The following is a 17911-nucleotide window of genomic DNA, read 5'->3' on the forward strand; positions in this document are numbered from 1 at the left end:
CTACATTCTGCAAAAAAGACCACAGAAAAACCCTTCATTTATTTACTGAAATCACTTTTTTTTTTTTTAAATGTTGGCAAGCTTGCCACTTGATATAAACAAGGCAATCTATAAATCTGTTAAACTGGAAGATCCAGATATAATAAGGAGTTCATGTTAGGACACTGCAGCTAGGAAATAAAACAGCCAGAGAAACCTTTGCTAATCCAATGTTTTGAACTACAGTGCCAGTCAGCCCCAGCCACCTGAACTAAGGTGATACATTTTTACTGGGATAGCTTTGTTTCCTGTTGGACTACATGAAATTTTCAGATGAACCGGGGCTCTTATGATCAAAACAAGTGGAAATTCATTCCTTGCTTGACCAGACAAAGCAAAGCTGGCTACAAGTGTCAAAAACAGTGTGGCTCAGTCTTATCAATGCTGCAAAACAACTAGATACTTCAGGCTCCATTAGTCCAAAACATCCTTGCTATGCTACATGTTTCTGTATCTCTAAGAGGAGATTGCTACAGCTCACTACCTGCCTGAATGCGCGTGTGTGTTCATTTCTTAACTGCGAGGACACCCTCCTGGAATTTGAATCACAAGTATATATGCCCTGTTGCCCCCCAAAAGTAAATAGATAAGAATACTGTATGTCAGGAAGAAGAAACTATTTTTCAGCCTGATGGCTGCATTTCATTCTGGGTGAACTTGGGGGGGGGCACATACCAGTGGTGGGTGGGGCCAGGGGCAAAATTGGGTGGAGCAACACATGGAAATGTTCCTTTTACAGTGGTGCCCCGCAAGACGAATGCCTCGCAAGACGGAAAACCCGCTAGACGAAAGGGTTTTGCGTTTTGGAGGTGCTTCGCAAAACGAATTTCCTATGTGCTTGCTTCGCAAGACGAAAATGTCTTGTGAGTTCCTGCGGGGTTTTTTTCCTTTCCCCCCCCTTTTTCCCAAGCCGCTAAACCGCTTATCAGCTGATGGCTAAGCCGCTTAACAGCTGATGCTAAGCCGCTTATCAGCTGATCGTTAAGCCGCTTATCAGCTGATCGTTAAGCCGCTTATCAGCTTATCGTTAAGCCGCTTATCAGCTTATTGTTAAGCCGCTTATCAGCTGATCCACTAAGCCCGCTAAGCCGCTAATACTGTAGCACTAATCCGCTAATGGGCTTGCTTCGCAAGACGAAAAAACCCGCAAGACGAAGAGACTCGCGGAACGGATTCTTTTCGTCTTGCGATGCACCACTGTATACTGTAAACTAGTTTCTACCACTCCCCTCTGTACCCTGCAAGCAAGGGTTGTCACTAGAATTAGAGGACATATTCCAGCATGACAAAAACTCTCAAGGAAGGCACAAAGCAGAGGCAGTGAAGGATGTGGTCTGGGGAAGAGTTCTGAGGGCAAGACTGAGGGGTCTGGAGAACTGAATTCATTCCCCAGACCTGGGGGCTGACACCCCTGAAATAAGAAGATGAGTTGATTTTGTTCTGTGTGACAATTCTGCAAAAGCCTTGAAACAAACCCAACAAGACAAGATATGAAACAAACAAGCTCTGTGCTAAATGGTCTCATTTAATTCTCAAGAGTTTTATTTCCACAAATGTCATAAACCAAAACAGCCGGAAAACAGTCTGTTTTGCTGTAGAGATACTTTGCTGTGGTGCTAGAGAATCAGTCTGAAATCCTAGACCCATCGAGAAGACCATGCAAAGCTAAAACAAAGTCATTTACAGTAAACTTTTTTTTTTACAAAGGAAATAGTAAAAAATACATCATTTTTCATAGAAAAAAAGCAAATATACAAAAAACCAACCCTGCAGGCCCTTGCAGCCTACAGAGAAGAGATCTATTCAGATCACGCATCCAAAATAGGCAATCATGAACCCAGGAATGGAAAGGCTATTCTTTGTTGCAGTTGTTCTATATCTGAATGCACCCACTGGTATATTTTGGATAAAATAACAATGTCTGTGCGTTACATCCCCCCTCCTTTGTTCAAAAGACTTTTTGGAATATTAAATCAGTTTATGGGGGACAATTCCTGGGGCAGATATGGGGGTGGGATGTAATTCTGTTTATCCCTAATTAGCACCACTTTAGCACCACCACTGACAAGCATTCCTTGAAGTCTAGGATCCCAAAGCTCACCAAGGCGCTGACTTATCTAATCATCTGCATCACTATTTTTTTAAAAAGCAAAGAAACAACTATTGCTTCCTGTAAAGATTCACTCTAAATAAATAGAAAGTAAATGTTCAGATTATAATCTTTGGCAGAATGTGATATGGCATAGGATGAGACACCAATATTCAGAGTGTCCTGCAATAAAATGTTGTGGCGTGGGACACTGTTCAAGATTTCTATTGCTCCATTCCATTTCCCCTCATCCATGTTTTCTGACCCACCCGCTCTTAGTCAGCATTCCATGGCAAATGAGCATGACCAGCTCTCATTGCCTCTTTTCTACTTTTTTTTAACCTAAAGATATATTGAACCTATGCAGACTTTGGGGTTCCCTCCAGATCCACTGATACTTCTGTTATATATGGATGGTGTCATTTTGGTTACATAAGTGATCACATTAGTGCTCGGAATGAACTACTTCACTGAATTAATCCAGCTATCTCTGAACTACACCAGAAAGCAGTTCCTATAATTTCCAGGTGAACCAAATGTGAATTAATTTTTTTCCACATTGCACTGTGTGTGTGTGTTTTGTTGTTTTCTTCTATTTTATACCTGTCCAGAGCAGTTTTTTAAAATTCTGATGTCTAGAGAGATAGAGGAAAAGAATAGCACCTGGGACTACATGAAGGAATTATGAATTATTATAAATATGTTAATTGAATCAGAATGGAATTTGTCCCTCTTTGCAGGGAATGAACTGGAACTGGAATGAATTCCTTAAAATAAAATAAAATAAAAATTCAAGCTCTCTATGATACTCAGAGCCTGGACGTTAGAGGAACTGCTATGTCCAAATTCCCAGCAGACAGACAAAAGCAAACTCTTTGGATCCCAGCTGTGGATTGGGGTGGATTTTAAAAGGTTTTAACAGGGGGGTGAGAATGATAAATGATTGAAATCCAACCCTTGAAATACCTGGGTGAATGTTACAACTCCATTCATCATGGAGACAGTTGAGATCTGCATGGGATCTAAATATATACTTACTGAATACAAGGAAACAAACCAGATCTATTAGTTCTCTAATATATATGTTGTGGTTAACCCCAACATACATAATATATATAATAATAATAATAAAATAAAGCCCCACATCTGTACAAAAACAGGGGCAAAGCAAACGCTCTGTAAGTTTCTAACAAAATAAAGATCAACTTCTAGAGATCACTGCATAATTAAGATATGACCAGCTCTGCTGAATAAAATAAATTGTAGGTAATTGTAAATAAAACGATGCTGTCTAATGTACTACCAATTGAAATGTGCCTGGACAGGGGCTCTAGTTCCTTGATTTATTTTTAACACCCCTAGCCTTCCTAACTTCCTGCAATTGTTTGGCCAGCAAACCCAGCTATTCCACATTTTTTCCCCTTTGTTTGAGAGAAATTCCCGGTTTACGGAGATGGTGCGCTTTTGAAAGGCAGCTTTGTTTTTCCGACAGCTAGGTGTGTCTTTTGCACTATCCACAGAACAGTCTACCACATATTGTTTCAGCACTGCATTTAATGGACCTGTTGTTGACCCAAGAAAAGAATCCAGATAGACTTGGATTCTCTCTCTCTGTCTGTCTCTTGCACTCCAACACACCCAATCACACATACAAACTATCACACACATAGCAAGGCCTCCATAGTTATTCAAGCTAACATTCACCCTTAAGCGGCAAGTTCATTCCATGAAGTGCAAAACTCTTGTCTTTGAGCAATATAAGCTGTGCACCAGGAAATAAGGTGTTGAACACTCCGCTCTCAAAATCTGACCCTAAATATTTGAAAGTAATATTAATAATAATAATAAGACACTGAGCTGACACCAATGGGATGTGGATAGTTAAGTCAGAATGTGATTCCGGCAGCAGTCTTTGTCGTCCCTGAAAGAGTTTTGACCAAGAGGACTTCGTCGTACTGCATGCCAGGACCGACCACCATCATGTGTGGGCTTCCCATCACCTACGAATAGCGCCTCCTCCTCCTCCCAAAAGACGGGGTTCCGCTTCTTGGAAATTTATTGCTTCACGGCAAAGATTCGGAAGGCGTTTCCTTCTGTCTGTGTCTTTAAGCTGGAAACAAGAAATAAGACAAAGGGAAGGCATAAGCAGTTTTTCCATTACAGGAGTGGGGGGAAGCCCCTACATCTTCTTTTGATTGTTTTAAATAGTTGGAAAGTTGCATAAAGTGATAACCAGGTCTGACCCTGTCATATTTTCTTCATAGGAAGCCTCCTGGGGACCATATCTCCAGTATCTGGTCTTCTGAACAGCTTCTGAGTAGGGATATTCTGGTCTTATCTATGATGGCCAAGAATCCATTTATCCTCCACACTTTTGTCCAGTCCTCCCCCCCCCCATCTCACAGCCAATAGGAAATTCTTTATATGGATTCCCCCACCCTGAAAAGACTGGGGGGGGGGTCTCAGGTGACTCTCCAATGGCTACAAGAGAGGTGATAAGATTCAAAGTAAACCCAGCAGGCCGCATCTGAAAAGCTTGGCTCTTTAGGTTGGCAGTGGGGAATAGCAGTCAATGTTTCTTTGCTAATTCCTCTGTTCAAACTCATTTAAAGGCAATGGGGATTTTATTCAGTGTTTGAAACCCTGAAACCAATTTCAAAATTGAGATGGTGGCTGGCTGATGCAGACAAATTTGTTATTTACAGTGGACGCTCGGGTTGCGAACGTGATCCGTGCGGGAGGCACATTTGCAACCCACAGCGTTCGCAACCCGCAGCGCCACGTCTGCACACGAACGGGTTGCGATTCGGCACTTCTGCGCATGCGCAAGCACCAAAACCCAGAAGTAACCAGTTCCAGTGCTCCCGGGTTTCGGTGCATCCGGAACCCAAAAACACGCAACCTGAAGCGTCTGTAACCCGAAGTATGACTGTATAGGGTTGCTTGCTTTAGTAGGTAGGCTACTTCCTCCCATCCACATCCCCAGTGGATTTTTTAATGATTTATACTGAAAATGACCCTTGGCTCCAAACAGTAAAAACATGGTTGGCTGACTGAGGTCCCATCCACACCATAGATTTAAAACACTGTTATACCACTTTAATAGTCATGGCTTCCCCCAAATTACCCTGGGAACTGTAGTTTGTTAAGTGTGCTGAGAGCTGCAAGGAGATCCCTTATTCCCTTCACAGAGACACGATTCTCCCTTCATGCTCAGAGAATTCAAAAGTTGCCTTGCTGACTCGCCCTCCCTTTTCGCTTCCATCAAAGGGAGAAAAAAGCAACAGTCTTGGAACCAGTCACAGCCCTGAGAGTTTTGGCTTTTACAGAAGTCCCAGTGTGAGCTATCTTGGGATATTCCCAAAAGCCTTTTTCCTCCTGAGGGAGCAACATAGTGAAGCTTACGCAGGACTGAGAAGAGCAGGGAGGGAGCTATCCAAGATGTACTTTCCCAGAAACCCCCATGGGATCTAAGGCAAGAATGATGAGGCACCATGCCTGGCTGCTTGATGTCATCTGAAATTTAGGGGCCTCCCCACAAACTAACTCACTGAGGTGTGCTTAGCATCCTACAGGGTCAGTGTAAAAAACCCAAAACCAATTAGAAAAGCCAGTCAGTGTTTAACTGCCTTGTTATATGCTTTCTAGAAGGAAAATTCTTCTAATGGTGTGAAGGGACATCACTTGTGTTCCATTGAACAAGGATGGGGAACTTGTGGCTCTTCAGATAACATTGGACTACAACACCCGTCACCCTTGCCTATTGGTTGCACTGGCTTAGGCTGATGGGAATAGAGTCCAACAACATAAGAACATACAAAGTCAGACCATTGATCCATCCAGCTCAGTGATGTCTGACTGGCAGCTGCTTTCAAGGATTTTGGGCAGGGTTCTCTCACAGTCATAGCTGAAGATGCTGTGGATTGAACCTGGGACCTTCTGCTTGCAAAGAAGATGCTCTCCCCAGACATCTGAGGATCACCAGGGACAGGCCATAGCTCAGTGGTAAAGGCCATGTTTTGCATGCAGAAGGTTCCAGGTTCAATCCCTGCTGTTTCCAGGTAAGTCTAGGAAAGAATCCCACTGGAAATCCTGGAGAAACACAGGCAGTATGACTATATAACACTGAGCCGGATGCTCAGAGCATGAGGCAGCTTCCTATGATTCCTATCCATGCCAAAGGACCATCACTATTGTAAAAGGAAGTATCAGAACAGGGTGATGAATCCCTCCAAATTTCTGTAAATACTTGCTCTTACTAGTTCTCTTCTCAGACAAAGCGGAAACATGGAACATGTCTGAACACCACCTTTCTTTATCCCCCTTAATCACTCTCAAGAACAATACTGTGAATCAATTCCTTACTGAATACTTTGTCATACAGCCAATCACTGATTTATGGAATTTGTTGTCAGAAGATGTGGTGCTGCTCAGTAAATCAGATGTGGAGGAAAGGACAAACTCATAGAGAAAAAGTCTTGCCAGTGACTATTAGTCTGGATAGCTCAGATGGTAGCATGGTACTGATAATGCCAAGATGTTCTGTACGGAACAGCTGCATATTCCTGCAATGCATAGGGTTTGGACTAGATGGTCCTCAAGGTCCAAATCTATGATCTATCAGTCTATGATCTACTTGTCATGGTGGCCATATGGAGTCCACATGCTCATATGCTCTCGCTCTCTCTCTCTCTCTCTCTCTCTCAGTAGCAATTGTGTGGAACAAATGTGAGAATTGCTATTGTTTCCTGTTTGTGGATGTCCTGTAGGCATCTGACTGGACACTGTAAGATGTTGGGTTAGATGGACCAGCAGGGCTTTCCTTCAGTTCTTAGGTTGCAGAATAAGGAAGACAACAGAAGAACCATTTCATAAAGAGCCCAATCAGGAGAGGAGTGACTGCCTTACCTTGCAGATTGGATCCCATTCTTTGAAGAGCCACTGTAGGATTTCTTCTTCTCCACAGGCATCATGTCCACGTACCCACCAGCGTTGTCCCCAATGACCCCTGCATGCACAGCAGCCTTGCAGATACTGGAATTCTGAAAGGTCATAGAACAACCACAGTCACTTACAAAGGGGCCCAGAGGCTCAGAGGCATCGCATGGAACTCAACCCATGTTGCATATTAGCTGGGACATTATTCACACAAACACAGTTCCAGGTTATCATTTTGTTGTCGCTAGGCCTGTGAGGGCACAGGGCATTCAACACCAGCCCCAGCGCTCAGCATCCTGGTCCAAAATTAATCCTCAAGTCCCTCATTATCAACCGTGACAGCAATGTCCACCCCGGCACCTTTCAAAAAGCAGCATTAATTTTTAAAAATAAAATAAAATACAGGCCCATGTATACCTTTATACCAGGTTAATTCCAGATCACATTAAAGTTTACCAAAATGTCAAGCCTTACTTGAGAGAATCGCAACAGCCATTGATGGATCACTGCATCTTAAAAGCTACCGTATTTTTTGCTCTATAAGAAGATTTCCCTCCTAAAAAGTAAGGGGAAATGTGTGTGCGTCTTATGGAGTGAGTGCAGGCTGCGCAGCTATCCCAGAAGCCAGAACAGCAAGAGGGATTGCTGCTTTCACTGCATAGTGATCCCTCTTGCTGTTCTGGCTTCTTAAGATTCAGAATATTTTTTTCTTGTTTTCCTCCTCCAAAAACTATGTGCCTCTTGTGGTCTGATGCGTCTTATAGAGCGAAAAATACGGTATTTGGGAAAGAGGGAAATAGCATGGAACACCAAAGCTGTAGGGAAAGCCAGTCTTTGGATTCAAAAGGATTTGTGGATAGGCAGCTACAGAGGAACAAAGAGCTAAAGCGCGCGCGCGCGCGCACACACACACACACACACACACACACACACACACACTGGAGATCATGGTCTCCCCTCCTTCTCTCCCACCCAAGCCATAAAAGGCAGGTTCTCTTTCATCCCTTTTAACATTTATCACTGCCTCTGTGCTGGCAGCTCTGCCCATCCCATTTGCCAGCTTGATTTGGGGGCTTCTATATATGGTCAAGGAGAGTGGAGGAACACAGCTGAAGCAGATATGCTTTGAATTTGCCTGAGTATGCAGCCACAAAGCATCTAAAACCGGGACATTAAAAAAAATATATCACCCTGTCCTCAAGGAAGTCAGACAGGCTATTATTCTGCAGCTATGCACTACAGAAGCCTCCCTTTCCAATAGTTCTTTCCAAAGCCTTCATTTCCGGGCTGTTCTGCCTTCCGAAATTCACCTCCGGTGTGGTCAAGGCACACCCCTTCCACCCCCTGGTGTTGCCTTTCGCTTGCTCCCAGCAAGAGTTTCTTATCTTCACTACCAAGTTGCAAAACTGTTTAAAGAGGATAAGCCCCAGCACAGGAAGGAATCTCCTCCCTTCCTTAAAAAACAGCAATTATAATATAAAACGATGGCCAAGCAGCCTCAATTTCTCTATCCCTTTGATGCTATGGCCTGTTGGCTACGCAAATAAAGTCTTTGTAATCTCAATCTCTCTATCCCTAGCCTGGAATGTATCCACACCATGCATTTGATAACTTCTTTACTTGTAAATTGATGGAGAATAGGGAAAAAATGATTTTTGGGGCACAGTGCTGCGGGAGGAACAAAAACCCAGTGCGCACCATTTCAGCAAAACCACTTAACCAACAGAAATGGAGGCAAGAGAGAAAAGAAATCCTGATAACACTTTACTGATCTTACTGAACAAAGGCTGCATATAGGTTCACTAGAAAGGAACAGAGAGATTTTGACTTTCTTTGTTCCAGCCTTGTACATAGCAGGGAGACATACAATCAAGCATGCAGCCTGTTAATTCTAAGTTTGCATGCAATTTTTATGCAAATATGTCTCCTTTTTAATCTTATGGGGGGGTTGCATTTTCTCTTTGTTGGCAATACAAAATGCCACACCCTTCCAGCTGCTGTCCGCTGTGTTGCATTTTACTATTCTTTAAAGTCACTATCAACTTTATGAGTGAATAATAGAATATAAATCTGCTCCTGTTCCCATGCTCCTCCCAAAGTTATTAATTTCAGCAACCTGCTTGTTCAGTAGAGTGGGGAGCCTTGGCATTGTCACTATTGTCAAACAACCAGGAATCAGAAACCCTTGTTGCAAATCAGATCCCACTCTACATTCTGCCGACCCTTAGCTGTTGTAAGCTTGTATTTCAATATGGTTTTCATTTCTTTTTCTTCCCCTTCCCCTTGGTCTGTTTTAGAAACAGCTGAGCACCATCCCTTGCTCTCTGCAGGGTGGCAGAATGGCATTCTAACTCGGGAAACCACTTTTATGCAGGGTTTTGATGGCCCATCTGGCTTTGATGATAAGCTTTCACTACTTTCGACTGTTTGCTTCCTCAGTTCATCCAAGCCTGGAGTGCGCCTCCGGCACATTTGTGGTCTCATTATTTTGCCACTGATTACAAGCACTCTGGCTCCTTGAGCTCTCAAGAGCATTTCCAGAGCTACCGTGACCTCTTTCCCTGCAAACATACCTTTCCCAAGGCTTCAGTCCTGAGCCAGCTAAAATAGTATGCTGGTTTCCATGGGAAAAAAGTGAGCTTGTCTTTTTTATTATTATTATTCAAGTCACACAGGCCAGAATTAAGTGTTCTTTATCCCCATGGAGGAAAGCACACCAAACAGGTCTCAGGGGGAGGGGGAACCAAAAAAAGCTTCAGTCTTTATGGGGCTGCAGAGGGGAAAGATGCCGAGTCCAAAGTCCTCTGCAAAGACTGGTTCCTACTTCCCTATAGCCCTGTGCCATGATCAGAGTTCATTTTGGATACACATGTACTCAAGCAAATGAGCTAAATTAGGGGTTGGCAAGCTTTACCAGCCATGGGCCGGATCATTCCCATGGAGATCATCCGTGGGCCAGACTGGTGCAGCGCAATGCTGGAAATCATGTCTGCGCATGTCCACGGCACCGAAAATTGCTTTTGTGCATGCCCAGATGCTGAAAATCGCATCTGCGCAGAAGCGATTGTCAGCGTCGGACATGCACAGAAGTGATTTCTGGTATCTGCGTGTGCACAGATTCCATTTCTGGTGCCACTCGGTGAGTCCCTGCGCTGCGCCGTGCCACTTTAGTGCAGTGCGTGGGGGACTTGCCAAGCGGGCGGCTCAGTTTGCGGGCAGCTCATGGGCCAGTAAAATGATCTTTGTGGGACGCATCTGGCTCATGGGCCACACATTGCTGACCCCTGAGCTAAATGATCTGTAAAGGGCAAAATTTAAGGACCAATATGGAAATCTGCTTGGTCTCCATTTTGCAAAAAGTCACCTGCCATATAAAGAACAGGGACCAGTTCACACACGGTCTCTGCATGCTTTGATCACTGCATGCTTCTAAGCAGTAGTAATATAGTGTAGTCAATGTGGTGCCCTCCAGGAGTTGCTGGACTACAAATCCCATCACCTTTGACCCCAGGCTGTGCTGGCTGGGGCTGTTGGGAGTTAAGAGTCCAAAAACAGTGGGAGAGTGCCAGGTTAACTACTCATGTGGTGGGAATAGCAGTAGTAATAATGAGAGAGAGTTTTGTCTATGGTGCCACGCAGTCTGTGGAATGGTCTCCCCTCTGAGATACAGAAGGCATCAACTCATACCCTCCAACATTTTCATCCCCCAAAATCACTGGACCTTCAGCTTTGGCCCGTCCTTGCTGACTCACGCCAGAGTAAGTTGTCTTTTGCTCCAGTAGTCTGACACGAGGACTCGCACCAGAGTACTGGACCAAAAACTGGGACATTCCAGGATGCAACAGAGGTTGGGGTTGCTTTCTGTGATTTGGGGATGTCCCACTTAAAATGGGACAGTTAGGGGGTATGTCAACAGTGATGAATTTCCAATAGTTATTGAAAACAAGTCTTCTTGCCCAGGCATTCCCTGGCCTTTGATACTTGTTTTAACAATTCTTGGTTCTGTATGTGTAGATTCTGTCCTATTTTTCTAGTTATTGTAAACCACTTTTAGTTTATTAATGAAAGGCTGTCTAAAAAATAATTCAAGTAAATTAGTACTATTCATTCATTCTTTATCGGAGAGAGAGAGAGAGAGAGATCAACTCAACCACTTGAGTGCCAATCTTTATGTGTTGGAAGTGCAATGGAAATCCCAGAGCCAACCCTCCCATAAGGCAGAATGAGACCATGACCAAACTGTGTGTAATCATCAGTTCATCCTGTAGGCATCAAGCGATAACTATACACACTGGCATATATTGCTTTAGCACAAACCTTCCCTGACGAGCCTTCCATCCTCTCCTTCTACCTTATATCCAATTAAGTCCACTACTCATAACTGCCAAAGCCAAGGCAGTTGAGCAATCATATTTGGGTGGGAAGCCATGCTTCCATTCAACCCATTGCTGAAGATCTGGCAGAAGAGTGCTAACTTAGGATCTAAAGAGGAGTTTAAAAGAAACCAGTTCATACAAAGAAATTGATCTTATGCTAAGGCCACACAGTGTCCAAAATGAGCTTTATCCCTTGCAGGGAAACAACTGTAAGTTTTTGTTTGGGTTTTTCTCCTTTTTAAAAACGCAACTCAAGAAGCTCTACAGTAGGAACAAAATCATCAAATAATTTGGACCATTCTAGCTGTGCAGTAGTAACTTTATTCCACTGCCAACCCACACGTTGATTAAACACTGTCAGGCTCTGTTGCCAGCCAACAATTTTGGAGAGCAAAGATTTGGTCTCCAAACAAGATGGATGTTGTTCTTGAACACATCCCTAATTCAACAGGGAATAAATGTTTTTGGCTCCTTCTCCTGAGTCCTAAGAACTCCTGGTGTGTTAAGCCTCTGTGCTATAGACATGCAGAGGATGTTCACCTTCTGGTATAGAGTATCTCATGGTTTTTCTATCTGCTCAAGGAATCATAAGAATTACAGGCCTGCTCTGTAATGTCCCTATGCCAACCTTCACCAAATGAATGGCCTCTGGGTGCTTTGAACTACAACTCCTCTCAGGCCCAGTCAGCATGGGCCTGCTCAATGCTGTTCAGTGCTGTTCCAGCTCAATGCTGTTAGCATACAGAGGATGCCACTCTTCTAACATTGACTATATCATGATTTTTGTCCACTTACTCAAGAAATCCTGGGAACCGTAGGCTTCCCAAAGTGCTGAGAATTCTCTTCTGGCAATCCTCTGGTTGCCGGTGAACTACAAATTCTGTCACTTGCCTATAAACTATGAGTCTGCCTCCACCTTACATTTATCACATGGAAAGCAGGTTTGCAGCCACGTCTTAGCTCAATGTGTTAAAACACCTTTATGTATTTATTTATTTATTTATTGGTAAGCCACTTTGAGATTGTTTGGGTAATAAAAATGGAAGGAATAAACCTCATCCAGCTTTATCTGCCTCTCTTCAGAAAAGCCTTCAGATTTCTCAATGACACAGCCTGGCTTGCACTCTGGATGTGATATACAGCACTCATAAGCGGGCTCACTTTCACGATCGGTGGAAGGTGCCCTGTCATTCATAAAACTACAGAAGCCGAAAATGCCACAACAGCTCCACTGTGTATGTACAGCCCATTTTGCCAAGCAGGATGAAAAGAAGGTTACTTACATCTGCGTAAATGTTGGTGCCATACACCGGTGCCCAATAGGATGGCTCATCTTTGCAGTAAGCTGGGCAGTAAGACCTGAAAGGCAATGCATTGAAATGAGCATCTAGCACCATAGATAGCCAATGAGTTTTTGGACTCCACCTAGGAGGTTGTTGGACTCCTGTGAGCCACAGGAAGCCTGGCCAATGGTCAGGGATGATGAGAGAGTTGTGGCCCAGCAATATAAGGAGGGCACTGTAGGAGAATAGTTCTTTCCCTACAGAGCCACCTTCACTACCCCTTACAACAATGAGCTTTTAGGCAGGAAGCTCCGGATTCCGTCTCCCACCACCCTACAAAATTTGCCTGGCACATATATATATATATTTGAACAGCCTTGCTGGATCAAACCAAGAGTCATTGTCAGCTGGTGAAGGAATTCGCTCCTGGGAGCCACCAGCTACTTTTTTTGCAGTTACTGGGCCAGATGGGGAAGAGAAATCCTTACCACTGACTGGTGAGAGGCAACAGGGAGGCAGGATTGGCTCAGTCAGCACCTTCCAAGCTCTGTGGCTACTGACCGGCTAGCAGCTTCAGATGATATTACCACATTGGGAGCTGCTAGTCAATCAGGAACTGAATGAAAAGCCCCTGCTACTCACTTACCTCCCAGTGAGGGAGCTGTTTCTCCTCTCCGTGGTGCTGATTGTCCCCACCAGAGAACCATCCCACCAGCTACTGCTGTTTGCTGTGAATTTTCCCAGCCTTCTCTCTGCTTTCACCAGTCTTGCTTTTGACTTCCAGGTGTCTCTTGAATATTCTTTTAAGCTGACAGGCTTATACCATTGTTTAAAATGTCCTATGAGTGGCTGTTCATTTTTATGATTGCATCATAGTGCTTTTAATGTTTCTGCGTTGCTGAACACTACCCTGATGTTTTGCAAGAGTGCGGCATATAAATACTTTATATGAGTAAAATAAACAAATGAATTTCCCTTTCATTGCAATGGGGACTCATGCAGGGGAAAGTCCTGGGCCACTCATACCCACCAAGGATAACTCCAGCATTTACCTTGGGCAATGAGTGGCTGGCTTCTTGAACTGGCAAAGCTCCGCTACTGTGGTGTAACAATCCAGAGTCTGCACTGTGGAAATAAACACAAAGTCAAGTTGTGAGGTCCATGGGATGGAAGGAAGCACTTAAGACAGACTCCCCATGCACACACCACCCATTGCATATTAAGAGGACCAGTTCCAAGGGTGAGAAGTCCTTGAGCAAAAGGGTCCTCTGGTGCTGCTGCAGCGGATCAAGCAGAGAGAGGAAATATGCATCCTGAGCAGGAGCTCCTGAGTGGCTCAGTCATCCCCTTGAAAGCCTTGCAGTTGCTGATTGGAAAGCAGCCTCTGTTGATGTCAGGAACTGCTAGCCAGTCGGTGATAAATGAAACGTCCCATGCTGTCCCTGGATCACTAGTAATGGAGGACCATTAAGCATCCTCTGGTGGACCCCTTCTGTCAGCTAACCTGTCTTGGCTGCTGTGAACCAGCCGGGTCCAGCCGCCCTTTACATTTCCCTTGGTGACCCCAGAGTGACGCAAACTCCAAGGGCATGGTGGGAAATTTAAAAGGGAGGCTAAATCCAGATATCTGATACTGTTGAGGATCAGAAGCAAAGAAAAATTCAGGGGCCATCCAGGGAGGACAGCTGGTGCTTTAATGGGTGTTAGGGTCCTGGAAGCAGCTGGAAGGCAGAGTGCTGAAAGATGCCAGCCCTGCACATCCAAGTCCCTTCTCTTCAAACAGTTTTACACAAAGGAGACATTTTTGAGAGTCTTTATCTTGGAGATCGGCTAAACTGCAAAAAGATTCCTTCATTTAAAAGGAGGGAAGGAATCCAAGGTTGTTGTTTTTTTGTTTTTTTAAGTGGCCTCATTCTTCCTTGTAAGTGTCCTGTCCGGTCTGCAGTCTGTTCCTGGCAGATTATAAGTCGCATCCTAACTTTAAAAGGCTTTTGATGGCATTGCTTTTGAAAGTCCCTCCCCCCCCCCCTTTTTCATCTCTAACTTTCTAATGCCTTTGTTCAGGCGAACAGGGGTCTGGCACACACACACACACAAAGCTGTGTTTAGCCTGGATCAGAACTGTAACTGGATGGAAAATGGGTCTGTTTCAGGACAATGCCAGAGTTAGCCTTTGAGTGTTTGTGTGTATTCTTGTTTTCTTGGAGCTTTCATGCTTTGCTCTTGTCATAATTATGAATATTGTTTTTACAGGCACATGAAAGAGACACACATCTTGATGGCTGGGGTGGCGGGGGAAGCCAAGAGGAAGAGATTGTTTCAGTTCAAAGTAAATTGCAGGACTCATTTTGGACCAACCTAATCAAAACCGGGATTTTGAAAGCAGCTCCTTTGCTGTTTCTTGTCACAGATTGACAATGCAACTAGCAATGTTCGTTAGTATTATTATTTTCATTATTATTTCACCTAGACAACAATTTTTACTTATAATGTTCTTCACCGTGTTTTCTGTAAGTCTTTGCAACACCTCTGCAAAGTAGATCACTCCTAATCTCATTTTAGAGATGAGTAACAGCCAGATGCCATCAGAAAATCATATAATGGAAGAGATTGTGGCTACTTTCACAGCATTCATTTAAAGGACTGTGATAGTACAGCCATGGCTTCCCCCAAAGAACTCTGGGAGCTGTAGTTTGTGAAGGGTGCTGCGAGTTAATAGAAATGCCCCTGGTCCCCACACTGTGCTGCAATTCACAGAGGGGTTTAACTAGGGTTGCCATACGTCTGGAATTTCCCAGACATAGCCAGAATATGGCAATAGGAAACAGTGCCTGGGCTCAACAGCCTTTGTGTCTAGATTTCCTTGTTTAGAAATATGGCAACCCCCAAGTTTAACAGTAATTTCCTCTTCACAGAGAACTCTGGGGACTACAACTCTGTGAGGAAATTATCATCCACCAAGTGGCATTCTTGAGTGGAGCTTTGAAATGGGTTCAGCAACACCTGACAATAAGTTGATTGTTGGATCAAGAGAAGCTGTCTTTCAAGTGCTGTTTTACAGAGTGGCTTTGCCAAGCCCTCTGCAAGATCCCATGTTCTGCCCCCACAAGTCCACCTGTCAAACCTGGCCCACAAGAGGTGGGGGAGAGAGCAGCCTGACCTGTCTGCCAGATCCCATCCCCCACATCCTTGATGTAAACCAAAGGCCAGTTCTAGTATAATGTACAGTTCTAAGAAGCTTTTCCATGCCTAACAAACCCCTGAATGGCATAGTATCTTCTCAGCTATTATAGGCTCCCTATAAAGAAAACTTACCTGTGACTTTCGAAACAATGAAGGAATTAGAAGGTTTGAATTTGCTGTGAAATGCAAAAGACAGAAAACAAAAAGTATTAACTGGCTGTTTCTAACTAAAAGATATGCACTGAATAAATCAAATCTCCATGCACCATTATAGGAGGACCAGCATCTGTTAGATATCGGAAGTAGGCAGGATAAATTCCAGATTTTGTAACTGTTAAACAAGCCCCTGCTGCTGGGCATATCGCAAGTTGACCTGCAGCCACCAGCAGGAGTGTGTGTTTGTGTATTTAATGCCATGAAAATACTCAACAGCATTTATTTATTTTTCTGAATTATACTGCAGTTAAAGGCAGAAGAGTAAACAGGCCATTTTTCTGTGATCATTTGGCCACCCCTAAAGGAGTCTGAAGTTTGGAACTTCAGGTTTCTCAGATTAAGAATAGTATGTCAGGAACTCCATTTCATAGGTGGAGAAGGGACCAATCAGAATAATGGAAGTCACACACATAGCCATGACTCAACATTTCCTTAAAGCGCATCACTGCTGAACCTGGAGTTAGACTTTCACTTCTACAGATCCTGATTTATTCCCTCTCTCTTAATACTAGAACTCAAAATCTTCCTGTGAAACTGAATGACAGGACATTTTGGATGGGCAGATGAAAGTACAGTGGTACCTCAGGTAACAGACACTTCAGGTTACAGACTCTGCTAACCCAGAAATAGTACCTCGGGTTAAGAACTTTGCTTCAGGACGAGAACAGAAATCGCGTGGTGGTGCGGCGGCAGTGGGAAGTCATATTAGCTAAAGTGGTACCTTAGGTTAAGAACAGTTTCAGGTTAAGAACGGACCTCCAGAACGAATTAAGTTCTTAACCCGAGGTACCACTGTAGTTTTTTGCAGAAAACACAATGGAATTCACCCCCAATTGCTTAGATACTTTAAAGGGGAGATAAACAAATTCACAGAAGATAAGGCTATGAGTCATCAGATCTAAGCAGAACCTCCACATTCAGTGGCAATATACCTCCAAATATTTGCCCATGGGCAACAGAATAAAGGGAAGGCTTTTTCTTTCAAGCCCTACCTGCAGGCTTCCCAGAGTCATCTGGCTAGTCATTGTGAGTAAACACTATCCTGAGCTAGATCTGGCTAGATCGATCTTGTGATGTCCATATGCCCTTGACTACAGAGCCTTCCAGGCAGCTCAGTAAATGTAGAAACCAACTGGTGAGCGCAGCAGGCCCAAGTTAAAACCCACCAAAACCATCACCCAGAATATTTACTGCTCAGATTTCCCCCCGTGGTAAATTACCTTGATGATTGGATGCCATTTCTTGAAGACTTCACAAAGAAATCTGCTCTGCCTTTCCTGGTGATGTCTACCAGGCCTCCTCTGTTATCCAGCACCCCAGAATGGATGGCAGCCCGACATATACTGGATGACTGCAAGGAACATTATTTTTACAGAAGACAGTTAATAGAGTTTATTTGTAAGACTCTTCCTAGCTGATGGAATAGCTTGCATTTTTGGTAGCAGTCTGTCATTAATCCAGAGCAGGGGTCATCAATGCAGTGCCTCTGGGTGCCACAGTGCCCTCCAGTACCCACCTATGGCACCTGGAAAAGGCCTCAATAAATATTCTCCCCCAAAAAAATCTGTAATGTATGGGAGACTGTTTGCTCTTCCTGCTCAGTTTCTGTTTGTTCTGGCTCAGCTTCTCCCACATTGAATACATCCCCTTAAACATGCCCATGTGCCATCAGGTTCCAGAACACCCTCCCTCCCTTTAGTTCTGAACAGAGGAGAGGCTGAAAGAGTTTCTCTCTATGAGTGAGTGTAGTGGTGATTGATGAAGATGCTTTTTTCCAAAGATTGCAT

General features: G+C 43.9%; 1 protein-coding gene across 1 annotated transcript in view; it reads right to left on the reverse strand.

The window, feature by feature from the left end:
- Positions 1-1546: 1546 nt before the first annotated feature.
- The window catches only part of CRISPLD2 (cysteine rich secretory protein LCCL domain containing 2), a 45592-nt gene continuing 29227 nt past the window's right edge, over positions 1547-17911 (reverse strand). The window contains exons 10-15 of the mRNA XM_081015342.1: positions 17345-17475; positions 16041-16084; positions 13778-13850; positions 12726-12801; positions 7037-7170; positions 1547-4238 (exon numbers count right to left, since the gene is read on the reverse strand). Of these exons, the coding sequence (XP_080871468.1) occupies positions 4184-4238; positions 7037-7170; positions 12726-12801; positions 13778-13850; positions 16041-16084; positions 17345-17475 (513 nt within the window). The 3' untranslated portion in view covers positions 1547-4183. The remainder of the gene's footprint in view (positions 4239-7036; positions 7171-12725; positions 12802-13777; positions 13851-16040; positions 16085-17344; positions 17476-17911) is intronic.

Source organism: Podarcis pityusensis (genome assembly GCF_964106645.2).
Source record: "Podarcis pityusensis genome assembly, chromosome: 8".
Classification (NCBI taxonomy): domain Eukaryota; kingdom Metazoa; phylum Chordata; class Lepidosauria; order Squamata; family Lacertidae; genus Podarcis; species Podarcis pityusensis.